At 51.8% G+C, this 13,099-nt stretch overlaps 1 protein-coding gene across 1 annotated transcript in view; it reads right to left on the bottom strand.

Annotated features, from left to right (window-relative positions):
* Nucleotides 1–8,178, bottom strand: part of LOC144602035 (N-acetyllactosaminide beta-1,6-N-acetylglucosaminyl-transferase-like) — a 62,653-nt gene extending 54,475 nt beyond the window's left edge. The window contains exon 1 of the mRNA XM_078414702.1: nt 7,157–8,178. Within this exon, the coding sequence (XP_078270828.1) occupies nt 7,157–8,114 (958 nt within the window). The 5' untranslated portion in view covers nt 8,115–8,178. The remainder of the gene's footprint in view (nt 1–7,156) is intronic.
* Nucleotides 8,179–13,099: the final 4,921 nt, after the last annotated feature.

The following is a 13,099-nucleotide window of genomic DNA, read 5'->3' as shown; positions in this document are numbered from 1 at the left end:
ACCGTGGTTCTCCGCTCCGGCTGATTAATGTGTATGCCTCACCCAGGTGGAGCGAGCGGGTGGCCGTCCTCCAGCAGCTCCCACCGCTGCTGGCCACGTCTAGACCGCTCGTTCTGGCCGGTGACTTCAACTGCATCATCGATGCGGCTGGACGATCCGGCAGTGCCAACCACAGACTGGACGGCACCTCCAAACTCCTGGTGGAAACGGTCAAAGATGCAAAGCTGCGCGACGCCTTCAGTGACCCTGCAGGCGGAGTCCAGCCACGGTTCACCTGGTCAGGACCAAACGGTTCAGCCCAGTCCCGGATAGACTTCCTCTTCACATCGAGGGCCGTCACGGTCAGACACACCGACCTCGCCCCGGTGTTCTTCTCTGACCACTGCCTCCTTCAGGCCACCTGTCACCTACAGGAGGACCGGAAGGCGGGCAGAGGGACGTGGAAGCTAAACGTGGAGCTGTTGACCCCGGAGAACGTTAAGGAGCTAAAGAGGGACTACGCATGTTGGAGAACTGTGAGGCCCCTCTTTGACTCCCAGACACTCTGGTGGGAGGCAACAAAGGAGAACATCAAGAAGTTCTTCGTCTCCAAAGGTGTTCAGAGAGCAAGACAGGGTAAGAGGGAACTGTGTCAACTACAGACAGATTTGCAGCAGCTACTCCTTCTGCAGAGGAGAGGGGTGGATGTGAGGGAGGAACTGAGAGAGTTGAAGGGCCGGCAAGCTCGGCTCTTTACCTCTGAATCCTCCAAGATCATCTTCCGGTCCAGGGTCCGCCATGTTGAGCAGGATGAGACGTGCTCACGTTACTTCTTCCATAAGGTTCACAGGGGGAGCTCTGTGATCAAAAGCCTTAGGGAGGAGGACGGCTCGGTAACATCCTCGCAGACAGACATGCTCAAGATCTGCAGATCCTTTTATAAGGATCTGTACGATGTAAAGACCACAGACAGCACCGCCTCCCAGAACTTCCTGTCCTCCATCACGGAAGTCTTGGACGACAGCAAGCGGGAGAGTCTGGACCAACCACTGACCCTGGAGGAGCTGACTGGCTCCATCCGTTCCTTTGACTCGAGTAAAACTCCCGGAGGCGATGGCTTACCGGCAGAGTTGTACTCGGCTCTGTGGGACTGGGTGGGCCCGGACCTGCTGGAAGTGTACAACGATATACTTCTAGCAGGCAGCATGTCAGACTCTATGAGGAAGGGCAACATCACCCTGATCTACAAGCAGAAGGGGGAGATGAATGACTTAAGGAATTGGAGACCCATCACATTGTTGAATGTAGACTACAAGATCCTGTCTAAGGCCATCGCCAACCGGGTCAAGTCTGCTCTGGGACAGGTGATCAACCCGGACCAAACCTGTGCTGTACCTGGCAGGAAAATCTCAGACAGCCTGGTGCTGCTGAGAGATACCATTGCCTACGTGCAGGACAGACGGGTGGATGCCTGCCTGGTCAGCTTGGACCAGGAGAAGGCCTTCGACAGGATATCGCACACGTACATGAGGGACGTGCTCTACAAAATGGGCTTTGGGGAGGGAATCAGGAAGTGGATACAACTGCTCTACTCTGATATCTGTAGTGCAGTCCAAATTAATGGGTGGGAATCAGACAGCTTCCCCGTCAGGTCTGGAGTCAGGCAGGGTTGCCCTCTTTCCCCTGTCTTGTTCGTCTGTTGCATTGAACCCTTTGCCGAATCCATCAGGAAGGATGCGAGCATAAGAGGAGTGACATTGCCAGGCAGTGGGGGCACTCAGGTCAAGGCCTCCCTGTACATGGACGATGTCGCCGTCTTCTGCTCGGATCCAGGGTCGGTCCGCAGACTGATCAGCGTCTGCGACCAGTTTGAGTTGGCCACGGGGGCCAGGGTAAACCGCAGGAAGAGCGAGGCCATGCTCTTTGGCAACTGGCCTGACCGATCTTCCATCCCCTTCACCATCAAGCCTGACTTCCTGAAGGTGCTGGGGATCTGGTTCGGGAAGGCTGGGGCATGTAACAAAAATTGGCTGGAGTGGATAGCCAGGGTGGGGAAGAAGCTGGAGCTGTGGAAGCAGCGCTCCCTCTCCATCACGGGGAACAACCTGGTCATCAGGTGTGAGGTGCTCTCGGGGCTGCTGTACTTGGCGCAAGTGTGGCCCGTCCCTCCCTCCTACGCCACGGGGATCACCCGGGCCGTCTTCCGCTTCATCTGGGGGTCGGCGATGGACCGGGTGCGACGAGCCACAATGCACAAGTCGGCAGACAACGGGGGTAAAGACGTGCCCAACGTCGCCCTCATTCTGATGGCCACTTTCGTGGGTGGCTGCATCAGGCGGAGCATAGAGCCAAGGCACGTGGGCACCAAATGCTACTACCTGCTGAGGTTCTACCTGTCCCCGGTGTTGCGAAGGATGGGCCTGGCGCAGATGCCACGCAATGTGCCAGTCAGCTGGACATTGCCGAACCATCTGTCGTTTGTGGACAGGTTCTTCCGGACCAACACCTTTGACCACAAGTCCATCGGGCAGTGGTCAGCACGGAACGTCCTGCAGGCACTGCAGGGGAATGACTCCATGGATCCTGTGGCGTGGTTCCCAGAACAGACAGCCCAGCTTGTCTGGCAAAATGCCTCATCGCCAGTACTCACCAACAAGCACCAAGACCTGGCTTGGCTGGCGGTGAGGGGAGCCCTCCCAGTCTGATCCTTCCTGCACCGCCAGAACCTCACTACCAGCGCACGCTGCCCTCGGGACGGCTGCTACGGAGAGGAAACGGTGGCCCACCTCTTCAAAGAGTGTGGATTTGCCAGGAGAGTCTGGAGAGGTCTGCAGGGGTCCCTGTCACGATTCATTCCGAGCAGCTCCGTCACAGAGGACTCTGTGCTCTACGGACTGTTCCCAGGGACGCATTCCGAGACTGACATCGAGTGCTGCTGGAAGGTCATCAACTCGGTGAAAGACGCTCTTTGGTCTGCCCGATCCTTGTTGACCTCCCAGCGGAGCGAGCTGTCCGTCAAGGAATGTTGCCGACTGGCCCACTGCAGACTGCAGGAGTACGTGCTGAGGGACGCTCTGAAGCTCGGTGCAGCCAACGCCAAGGCCCTGTGGGGGAGGACCACAGTCTAGGGTCCTTCCGCTGCTGGACATGGGGGGCAGGGTGTGGTGGAGAGAGACGCCCCTCCAAATAACGGATATGTATGTAAATGTATGTAAATGTCTAAGTAAATGCCTGTATTGAATATGAAACCTCCGGAAATGTCGGATGGGTTTGTTTAAAAATGATGTTTTGTAAATGATATTTATTACTTGAATAAAGTATTTTTTGATAAAAAAAAAAAGAAAAAAAGTGTTGTTTAGCTCAGAGGGCCAGATGATCCATTAGTGCTGGCGTGTGCCATGCTGCCCTGGAGAGCGAAGGCCCAGCCTCCCAGCCGTTCACCACCAAACCTTCACAAGAATCTTTCTTTAGACCTTCGGCTTATCCTCAGACTAGACTTATCTAGACTAAATTATCCCAGGAATGAGTCGGATTAACCTATGATGAGCATTTGTCGGCACTGGGCCTGTGCTCTCTGGAGTTATTGAAGAGCGAGAGGGGGGCTCATTGAAACGTGCAGAATAGTGAATGGCTTGGATAGAGTGGATGTGGAGAGGATGTTTCCACTGGTGGGAGAGTCTAGGACCAGAGGTCATAGCGTCAGAAATGAAGGACGTTCTTTTCGGAAGGAGATGAGTAGGAATTTCTTTTGTCAGAGGGTGGTGAATCTGTGGAATTCTTGGTCTCCACAGCCTTCTGCGGCCAAGTCAGTGGATATTTTTAAGGCAGAGATAGATAGATTTTTGATTAGTACGGGTGTCAGAGGTTACGGGGAGAAGGCAGGAGAATGGGGTTAGGAGGGAAAGATAGTTCAGCCACGATTGAATGGCAGAGTAGACTCGATGGGCTGAACGGCCTAATTCCAGTCCAATCACTTATGACTACAGAGATACAGCGCAGAATAAGTCATACCATCAGTGATAGGAGCAGAATTAGGCCATTCGGCCCATCAAGTCTACTCCCACCAATGGAAACATCCTGGCCCTTCGGCCCTTCCGAATCAGGCCCTTCGGCCTACTGAGTCTATGCCGACCAGAGATTACCCCGTGTACTAGCACTATCCTACACGCCTTCTGGCAGCACAGTGGCGCAGTGGTCGGGCTGCCGCCTTACAGCGCCTGAGACCCGGGTTCGATCCCGACTACGGGTGTTGTCTATGTGGAGTTTGTACGTTCTCCCCGTCTATTGACGTTCTCCCCGCCTATTGAGGGCGTGCAGCGTAGGTTTACTAGGTTAATTCCCGGAATGGCGGGACTATCATGTGTTGAAAGACTGGAGCGACTAGGCTTGTATACACTGGAATTTAGATGGATGAGAGGAGATCTTATCGAAACGTATAAGATTATTAAGGGGTTGGACACGTTAGAGGTAGGAAACATGCTCCCAATGTTGGGGGAGTCCATAACAAAAGGCCACAGTTTAAGAATAAGGGGTAGGCCATTTAGAACTGAGATGAGGAAAAACTTTTTCAGTCAGAGAGTTGTGAATCTGTGGAATTCTCTGCCTCAGAAGGCAGTGGAGGCCAATTCTCTGAATGCATTCAAGAGAGAGCTAGATAGAGCTCTTCAGGATAGTGAAGTCAGGGGGTATGGGGAGCAGGCAGGAACGGGGTACTGATTGAGAATGATTAGCCATGATCACATTGAATGGCGGTGCTGGCTCGAAGGGCCGAATGGCCTCCTCCTGCACCTATTGTCTATTGTCTATTGACCGCGTGGGTTTTCACCGGGCACTCCCGTTTCCTCCCACGCTCCAAACACCTGCAGGTTTGTAGGTGAATTGGTAAAATTGTAAATTGTCCGCAGTGTGTGTGTGTGTGTGTGTGTGTGTGATAGCGTTTGCGGACTCGGTGGGCCGAAGGGCCTGTTTTCCGTGATGTCTCTCTAAACTTAACCAAACTAAACCAAATTTTCTCTGGAAGCTTTCTTTACACTTTAGACTTTAGAGAAACGGCACAGAAACAGGCCGGTCGGCCCACCAAATCCGCACCGACCAGTAACCCCCCCCTTCACATTAACACTACCCTACACACGCTAGGGACAATGCACATAGTATCTTGCCCAGAGTAGGGGAATCGAGGACCAGAGGACATAGGTTTAGAGTGAAGGGGAAAAGATTTAATAGGAATCCGAGGGGTAACCTTTTCACACAAAGGGTGGTGGGTGTGTGGAACAAGCTGCCAGAGGAGGTAGTTGAGGCTGGGACTATCCCATCGTTTGAGAAACAGTCAGACAGGTACATGGATTGGACAGGTTTGGAGGGATATGAGCCAAGCGCAGGCAGTTGGGGAACTGGTGTGGCTGGGATGTTGTTGGCCGGCATGGGCGAGTTTGGGGCCAAAGGGCCTGTTTCCACGCTGGATCGCTCCATGACTGTGGATGATCAGCCATGATCAATAGACAACAGGCAATAGGTGCAGGAGTAGGCCATTCAATGTGATCATGGCTGATCATTCTCAATCAGTACCCCGTTCCTGCCTTCTCACCATACCCTCCCCTGATCACAGTGAATGGCAGTGAAGGCATCAATGCCTGCACAATCCGCAGGCATTGCCACTTTCATTTCACTGCACATCTTATAGACAATAGACAATAGGTGCAGGAGGAGGTCATTCGGCACTTCGAGCCAGCACCGCCATTCAATGTGATCATGGCTGATCATTCTCAATCAGTACCCCGTTCATGCCTTCTCCCCATACCCCCTGACTTCACTATCCTTAAGAGCTCTATCCAGCTCTCTCTTGAATGCATTCAGAGACTTGGCCTCCACTGCCTTTTGAGGCAGAGAATTCCACAGATTCACAACTCTCTGACTGAAAAAGTTTTTCCTCATCTCTGTTCTAAATGGCCTACCCCTTATTCTTAAACTGTGTGGCCCCTGGTTCTGGACTCCCCCAACATTGGGAACATGTTTCCTGCCTCTAACGTGTCCAACCCCTTAATAATCTTATACATTTCATAGAAACATAGAAAATAGGTGATGGGGTAGGCCATTCGGCCCTTCGAGCCTGCACCGCCATTCAATATGATCATGGCTGATCATCCAGCTCAGTAACCTGTACCTGCCTTCTCTCCATTACCCCCTGATCCCTTTAGCCACAAGGGCCACATCTAACTCCCTCTTAAATATAGCCAATGAACTGGCCTCAACTACCTTCTGTGGCAGAGAATTCCACAGACTCACCACTCTCTGTGTGAAGAAATGTTTTCTCATCTCGGTCCTAAAAGACTTCCCCCTTATCCTTAAGCAGTGACCCCTTGTTCTGGACTTCCCCAACATCGGGAACATGTTTCAATAGACAATAGACAATAGGTGCAGGAGTAGACCATTCAGCCCTTCGAGCCAGCACCGCCATTCAATGCGATCATGGCTGATCACTCTCAATCAGTACCCCGTTCCTGCCTTCTCCCCATACCCCCTCACTCCGCTATCCTTAAGAGCTCTATCCAGCTCTCTCTTGAAAGCATCCAACGAACTGGCCTCCACTGCCTTCAGAGGCAGAGAATTCCACCCCTTCACCACTCTCTGACTGAAAAAGTTCTTCCTCATCTCCGTTCTAAATGGCCTACCCCTTATTCTTAAACTGTGGCCCCTTGTTCTGGACTCCCCCAACATTGGGAACATGTTTCCTGCCTCTAATGTGTCCAATCCCCTAATTATCTTATATGTTTCAATAAGATCCCCCCCTCATCCTTCTAAATTTCCTGCCTCTAACGTGGACAACCCCTTCATAATCTTAGGTATTTATTCACAAAATGCTGGAGTAACTCAGCAGGTCAGGCAGCATCTCGGGAGAGAAGGAATGGGTGACGTTTCGGGTCGAGAAGAAGGGTCTCGACCCGAAACGTCACCCATTCCTTCTCTCCCGAGATGCTGCTCGACCTGCTGAGTTACTCCAGCATTTTGTGAATAAATACCCTTAATAATCTTATACGTTTCGATAAGATCCCCTCTCTCATCCTTCTAAATTCCAGCGAGTACAAGCCTAGTCTATCTTCATAAGATCCCCTCATGATTGTGATGGATGTGTCTCACCCTGTCCAACAAGTGGAGTGGCGATCCTAAGGCAAGCCCTTACCCGGTATCCTGTTCAGCGTCACCCAGTAGTGCTCGTCGGGGCTGTAGGTGTCCGCCGACCACTTCAGCAGGTCCAGGGCCCGCCGGTCGTGGAGGACGAAGTCCACGAAGGCCGTGGTCAGGGCGTAGTAGGCAGAGCCGAAGTAGACGGTGAGGTTGTGGGGCGGCGGGTGCTTGATGGCCTTGGTGCGGATGACCCTGGAGTTGTTGAGGGAGAGGACCTGCCTGTGGACGAACTTGGTGCGGCCGACGATATAGGCGGGCGGCAGCACCCCGGGGGTGATGTTCTTGTCCTTGAAGCCCTTGAGGTGCCGCACGATCTCCAGGTTGGTCCTGAGCGGGTAGTCCTGCCCGCACAGGTTGAGCACGTACCTCCAGCCGCCCCTCAGGGGCAGGAGGTCCCGCAGGCAGTGGAGGTCGGCCTGCACCCGGGAGATGCCCGCGTAGACGATGGGCTCGCTCCTGGAGGACAAGAAGACGTTGGCGAAGCAGCTCTGGAGCAGGTGCAGGCGCCTCTGGAAGAGGCCCGGGCTCTTCTGGTCCACGTGGATGCAGTAGACGTTGTGGGCTCGGTAGACGGCCCCGAACAGCCTCTCGAAGGTGGGGAAGTCCTTGTGCAGGGTGATGATGAAGGCCAGGGGGAAGGCCATCTCCTCCTCACCTGGGGGGCTCCTGGAGGCCAGCAGCAGTGGCCGGAGACGCCTGCAGTAGCCCCCCTCCTCCCCCATCTCTAACCTCTCCCTCTCCCTCTCCCTCTCCTCCGCCCCCCTCCTCCACCCAAACGCCTTGCTGCCCTGGAAGTAGGCCTCGCACAGGGGGCGCAAGGCGTCCCCCACCCACAGAGAGGGACCTCGGGCTCGGTCCCAACGAGCCTTCAGTTGTCCACCGCATATCCAGCAACAAACCACGGCCAGCCCCGACAACGCACAGAAGGTCAGCATCTTGCAGCTCGACATCATCACTCAAAGCAAGCCACAACCTTCTTCCCTCTCTCCCTCTCCCCTTCCCTCTCCCCTCCCCTTCCCTCTCTCTTCTCTCTTCCCTCTCTCCTTCCCTCTCTCTCCCCCTCCCTCTCCCCTCCCCTCCTCCCTCCTCTCCTCTCCCCTTCCTACCCTCTCCTCTTCTCCCTCTCTCTTTCTCACCCTCCTCCCTCCCCTCCCTCTCTCCCCTTCCCTCCCTCTTCCCTCTTCTCCCTCTCTCACCCTCCTCCCTTCCCTCCCTCCCTTCCCTCCCTCCCTCCTCTACCTTCTCTCCTCCTCTTCCCTCCCTCTCTCCCCTTCCTACCCTCTTCTCCCCTCTCTCCCCTCCTCTCTCTTTTCTCTTACCTCTCCCCCTCTCCTCCTCTCCCCTCCCTCTCTTTCCTCTCCTCTCTCTCTCCCCCCTCCTTCTCTCCTCTTACCTCTCTCCCCCTCCTCTTCTCTCCGCTCCCTCTCCCTCCTCTCCTCCTCACCCCTTTCCCTTGGCGGCGGCGGCAGTAGCGAGAGGCGAACCCTCCACGCCCGCCTTGGTTGATCCGGGGGGGTGGGGAGGTCACACCGGGAGGTGAGGTGCCTACAGCGCGCTCTCCACCAGCATCTATCTATCAGTCTGTCTGTATCTGTTTATCTAACCTTGCCAGCGCTGGGTTCGCGGGGAAGATGCGAACAATGTTCGGAACTTAACACTTCCCACTCCGGAAACTTTGTGCGGTCTCATCAATTGCTTCTAGCTCTTAAAGTGGCCGTTTCCAGCACTGCGGTTTGAGCTGCAGAAGTTAAAGTCATATTACGATACGATACAATACGAAAGACCTTCATTTAACTTGGGTATTTATCCACAAAATGCTGGAGTAACTCAGCAGGTCAGGCAGCATCTCAGGAGAGAAGGAATGGGTGACGTTTCGGGTCGAGACCCTTCTTCAGACTGGCTTGATTTGCACTTTTTGGAAAATATTTTCAGCATTTTAGGTGTAAAACCCATTTATTATTTATTAGAACTGAGGCCATTTAGAACTGAGATGAGGAAAAACTTTTTCAGTTGTGAATCTGTGGAATTCTCTGCCTCAGAAGGCAGTGGAGGCCAATTCTCTGAATGCATTCAAGAGAGAGCTGGATAAAGTTCTTAAGGACAGCAGAGTCAGGGGGTATGGGGGGAGAAGGCAAGAACGGGGTACTGATTGAGAATGATCAGCCATGATCACATTGAATGGCAGTGCTGGCTCGAAGGGCCGAATGGCCTCCTCCTGCACCTATTGTCTATTGTCTATTATGTTTTTTATTGGTTTTATTGATATTGGTATTTGTTGTGTTGGTTCCTATGTTTCTGCGATTGTCTTTGGAAGATTTACACTGTCGCACTGTTTCAGATGTAACACTTCTAATTTTGTTGTACTGTTCGTACAATGACAATAAAGGCATATTATTATTATTATTATTTTTATCTCTTGCCCACAGTAGGGGAATCGAGGACCAGAGGACATAGGTTCAAGGTGACGGGGAAAATAGGAATCTGAGGGGTACCTTTTTCACACAGAGGGTGGTGGGTGTGTTATGGAACGAGCTGCCAGAGGAGGTAGTTGAGACAGGGACCATCCCAACGGTTAGACAGGTTCATGGATAGGACAGGTTTGGAGGGATATGGACCGAGCACAGGCAGGTGGGACTAGTGTAGCTGGGTCATGTTGGCCGGTGTGGGCAATTGGGCCGAAGGTCCTGTTTCCACACTATCTCTCAATAGACAATAGATAATAGGTGCGGGAAGAGGCCATTCGGCCCTTCGAGCCAGCACCGCCATTCAATGTGATCATGGCTGATCATTCTCAATCAGTACCCCGTTCCTGCCTTCTCCCCATACCCCCTGACTCCGCTATCCTTAAGAGCTCTATCTATCTCTCTCTATGACTCCCTCAGGAGGGAGTTTGATCTGCCACCAGTCATAAAAACACAAGATACATGAAATCAAAGGGACGAATGGAAAGGATTGGGGATGTGGAAAAATTGGGGAGGGGGAGGGGAGTCAGTCTCAGTCTACCCCAGGACGGAAGGGGGAGGGGTTGTACAGTTTGATAGCCACAGGGAAGAAGGATCTCCTGTGGCGTTTTGTGCTGCATCTTGGTGGAACCAGCCTGTTGCTGAAGGTGCTCCTCAGGTTGGGAGAGTGGGCAAATAAGTGACAGATGGAATACTGTGTCGCATAGTGTGCAGTCATGCATTTTGGTCATAAAATCATGTGATAGTAGAATGAGGCCATTCAGCCCATCAAGTCTACTCCACCATTCAATCACGGCTGATCTATCTCTCCCTCCTAACCCCATTCTCCTGCCTTCTCCCCATAACCCCTGACACCCGCACTAATCTATCTAGAATCAAGAATCTATCTATCTCTGCCTTAAAAAAAAACATGCAGTGGGCACATCCAGTATGGTGGGAGGAATAAAGGCGTAGACAATTTTCTAAATGCAGAAATCAGTGGTGCAGAGGGACTTAGAGTGCTGGCACAGGATTCCCGAAAGGTTAATTTGCAAGTCAAATCGGTAATAGGGAAGGCAAATGCAATGCTAGCATTAACACTACCCGACACACACGAGGGACAATTTACAATTTTTGCTGAAGCCAGTTAACCTTCAAACCAGCACGTCTCTGGGGAGTGGGAGGAAACCGGAGCACCCGGGGAAAAACTCACACAGGTCACGGGGAGAATGTACAAACTCCGAGCAGACGGCACCCCGCGTCCCACATAGGAGATTAGTGGGCAAAATTAGAGCACATGGTATTGGGGGTAGGGTACTGACATGGATAGAAAATTGGTTGACAGACAGAAAGCAAAGAGTGGGGATAAATGGGTCCCTTTCAGAATGGCAGGCAGTGACTAGTGGGGTACCGCAAGGCTTGGTGCTGGGACCGCAGCTAGTTACAATATAGATTAATAACGGATGAAGGGATTAAAAGTACCATTAGCAAATTTGCAGATGATACAAAGCTGGGTGGTAGTGTGAGCTGTGAGGAAGATGCTCTGAGGTTGCAGGGTGACTTGGACATGTTGTGTGAGTGGGCGGATGCATGGCAGATGCAGTTTAATGTGGATAAGTGTGAGGTTATCCACGTTGGTGGGAGGAATAAGAAGGCAGATTATTATCTGAATGGTCTGAAGAATTATCGTCTGAAGAAGGGTCTCGACCCGAAACGTCACCCATTCCTTCTGTCTTGAGATGCTGCCTGACCTGCTGAGTTACTCCAGCATTTTGTGAATAAATACCTTTGATTTGTACCAGCATCTGCAGTTATTTTCTTACACTATCTGAATGGTGTCAAATAAGGAAAGGGGGACGTACAACAAGATCTTGGTGTCCTAGTGCATCAGTCACTGAAAGGAAGCATGCAGGTACAGCAGGCAATGAAGAAAGCCAATGGAATGTTGGCCTTCATAACAAGAGGAGTTGAGTATAGGAGCAAAGAGGTCCTTCTGCAGTTGTATAGGGCCCTAGTGAGACCGCACCTGGAGTATTGTGTGCAGTTTTGGTCTCCAAATTTGAGGAAGGATATTCTTGCTATTGAGGGCGTGCAGCATAGGTTTACTAGGTTAATTCCTGGAATGGCAGGACTGTCATATGTTGAAAGACTGGAGCAGCTAGGATTGTATACACTGGAATTTAGAAGGATGAGAGGGGATCTTATCGAAACATATAAGATTATTAAGGGGTTGGACACATTAGAGGCAGTAAACATGTTCCCAATTTGGGGGAGTCCAGAACCAGGGGCCACAGTTTAAGAATAAGGGGTTGGCCATTTAGAACGGAGATGAGGAAAAACTTTTTCTGTCAGAGATTTGTAAATCTGTGGAATTCTCTGCCTCAGAAGGCAGTGGAGGCCAATTCTCTGAATGCATTCAAGAGAGAGCTAGATAGAGCTCTTAAGGATAGCGGAGTCAGGGTGTATGGGGAGAAGGCAGGAACGGGGTACTGATTGAGAATGATCAGCCATGATCACATTGAATGCTGGTGCTGGCTCGAAGGGCCGAATGGCCTACTCCTGCACCTATTGTGTATTGTCTATTGTCTATTGAGAGCGTACAAACTCTGTTCTGTCCAAGCGCAGAAAAATGTTCAGTCCAAACTACTGATGCATGAAAGAGGTTAGGAGGGAGAGATAGATCAGCCATGATTGAACGGCGGAGAAGACTTGATGGGCCGAATGGCCTAATTCTGCTCCTATCACTGATGAACATGTACATTGCCAACAAAATCTGCCTCAATGACTTCCCTTTTGTTCCAAACACTACATAATTTTGTAGTATATAAAATTATGAGATGCATAGATAGGGTAGACAGTCAGGACCTTTTTCTCAGGTTATATCCAACCTAGAGGGCATAGCTAGATGGGTGGCACAGTGGCACAGCGGTAGAGTTGCTGCTTTACAGCGCTTTCAGTGGCAGAGACCCAGGTTCGATCCCGACCACGGGTGCTGTCTGTACGGAGTTTGTACGTTCTCCGCATGGGTTTTCTCCGAGATCTTCAGTTTCCTCCCACACTCCAAAGACGTACAGGTTTGTAGGTTAATTGGCTTTCTCTCAGTGTAAAATTGTCCCTAGTGAGTGTAGGATAGTGTTAGTGTGCGGGGATCGCTGGGCGGCGCGGACTCGGTGGGCCGAAAGGCCTGTTTCAGCGCTGTATCTCTAAACTAAACTAAACTAAAAGGTGAGAGGGTGATGGCTTAATGGAGATTTGCGGCCATGTCTTTTTCGAAGAGGGTGGTGGGGTGGTGATGGAGGCAAAGTGATCAAAGCATTTCAGATGCTTTCAGATAGGCACATGGAGATGGAGGGACATGGGCTATGTCCAGATAGAGTGGGACTAGTGTAGATGGGACATGTTGGACGGTGCGGGCAAGTTGAGCAGAAGGGCCTGTTTCCACACTGCATGACCCTTGATAAGCGAAGGTCATGGCTTCATGTTCGGCAAAGACACTG

The sequence above is a fragment of the Rhinoraja longicauda genome, chromosome 2 (assembly GCF_053455715.1).
Source record: "Rhinoraja longicauda isolate Sanriku21f chromosome 2, sRhiLon1.1, whole genome shotgun sequence".
NCBI lineage: Eukaryota > Metazoa > Chordata > Chondrichthyes > Rajiformes > Arhynchobatidae > Rhinoraja > Rhinoraja longicauda.
Note: the sequence above shows the minus strand (reverse complement) of the source record. Positions and strands in the feature narration are given on the sequence as shown.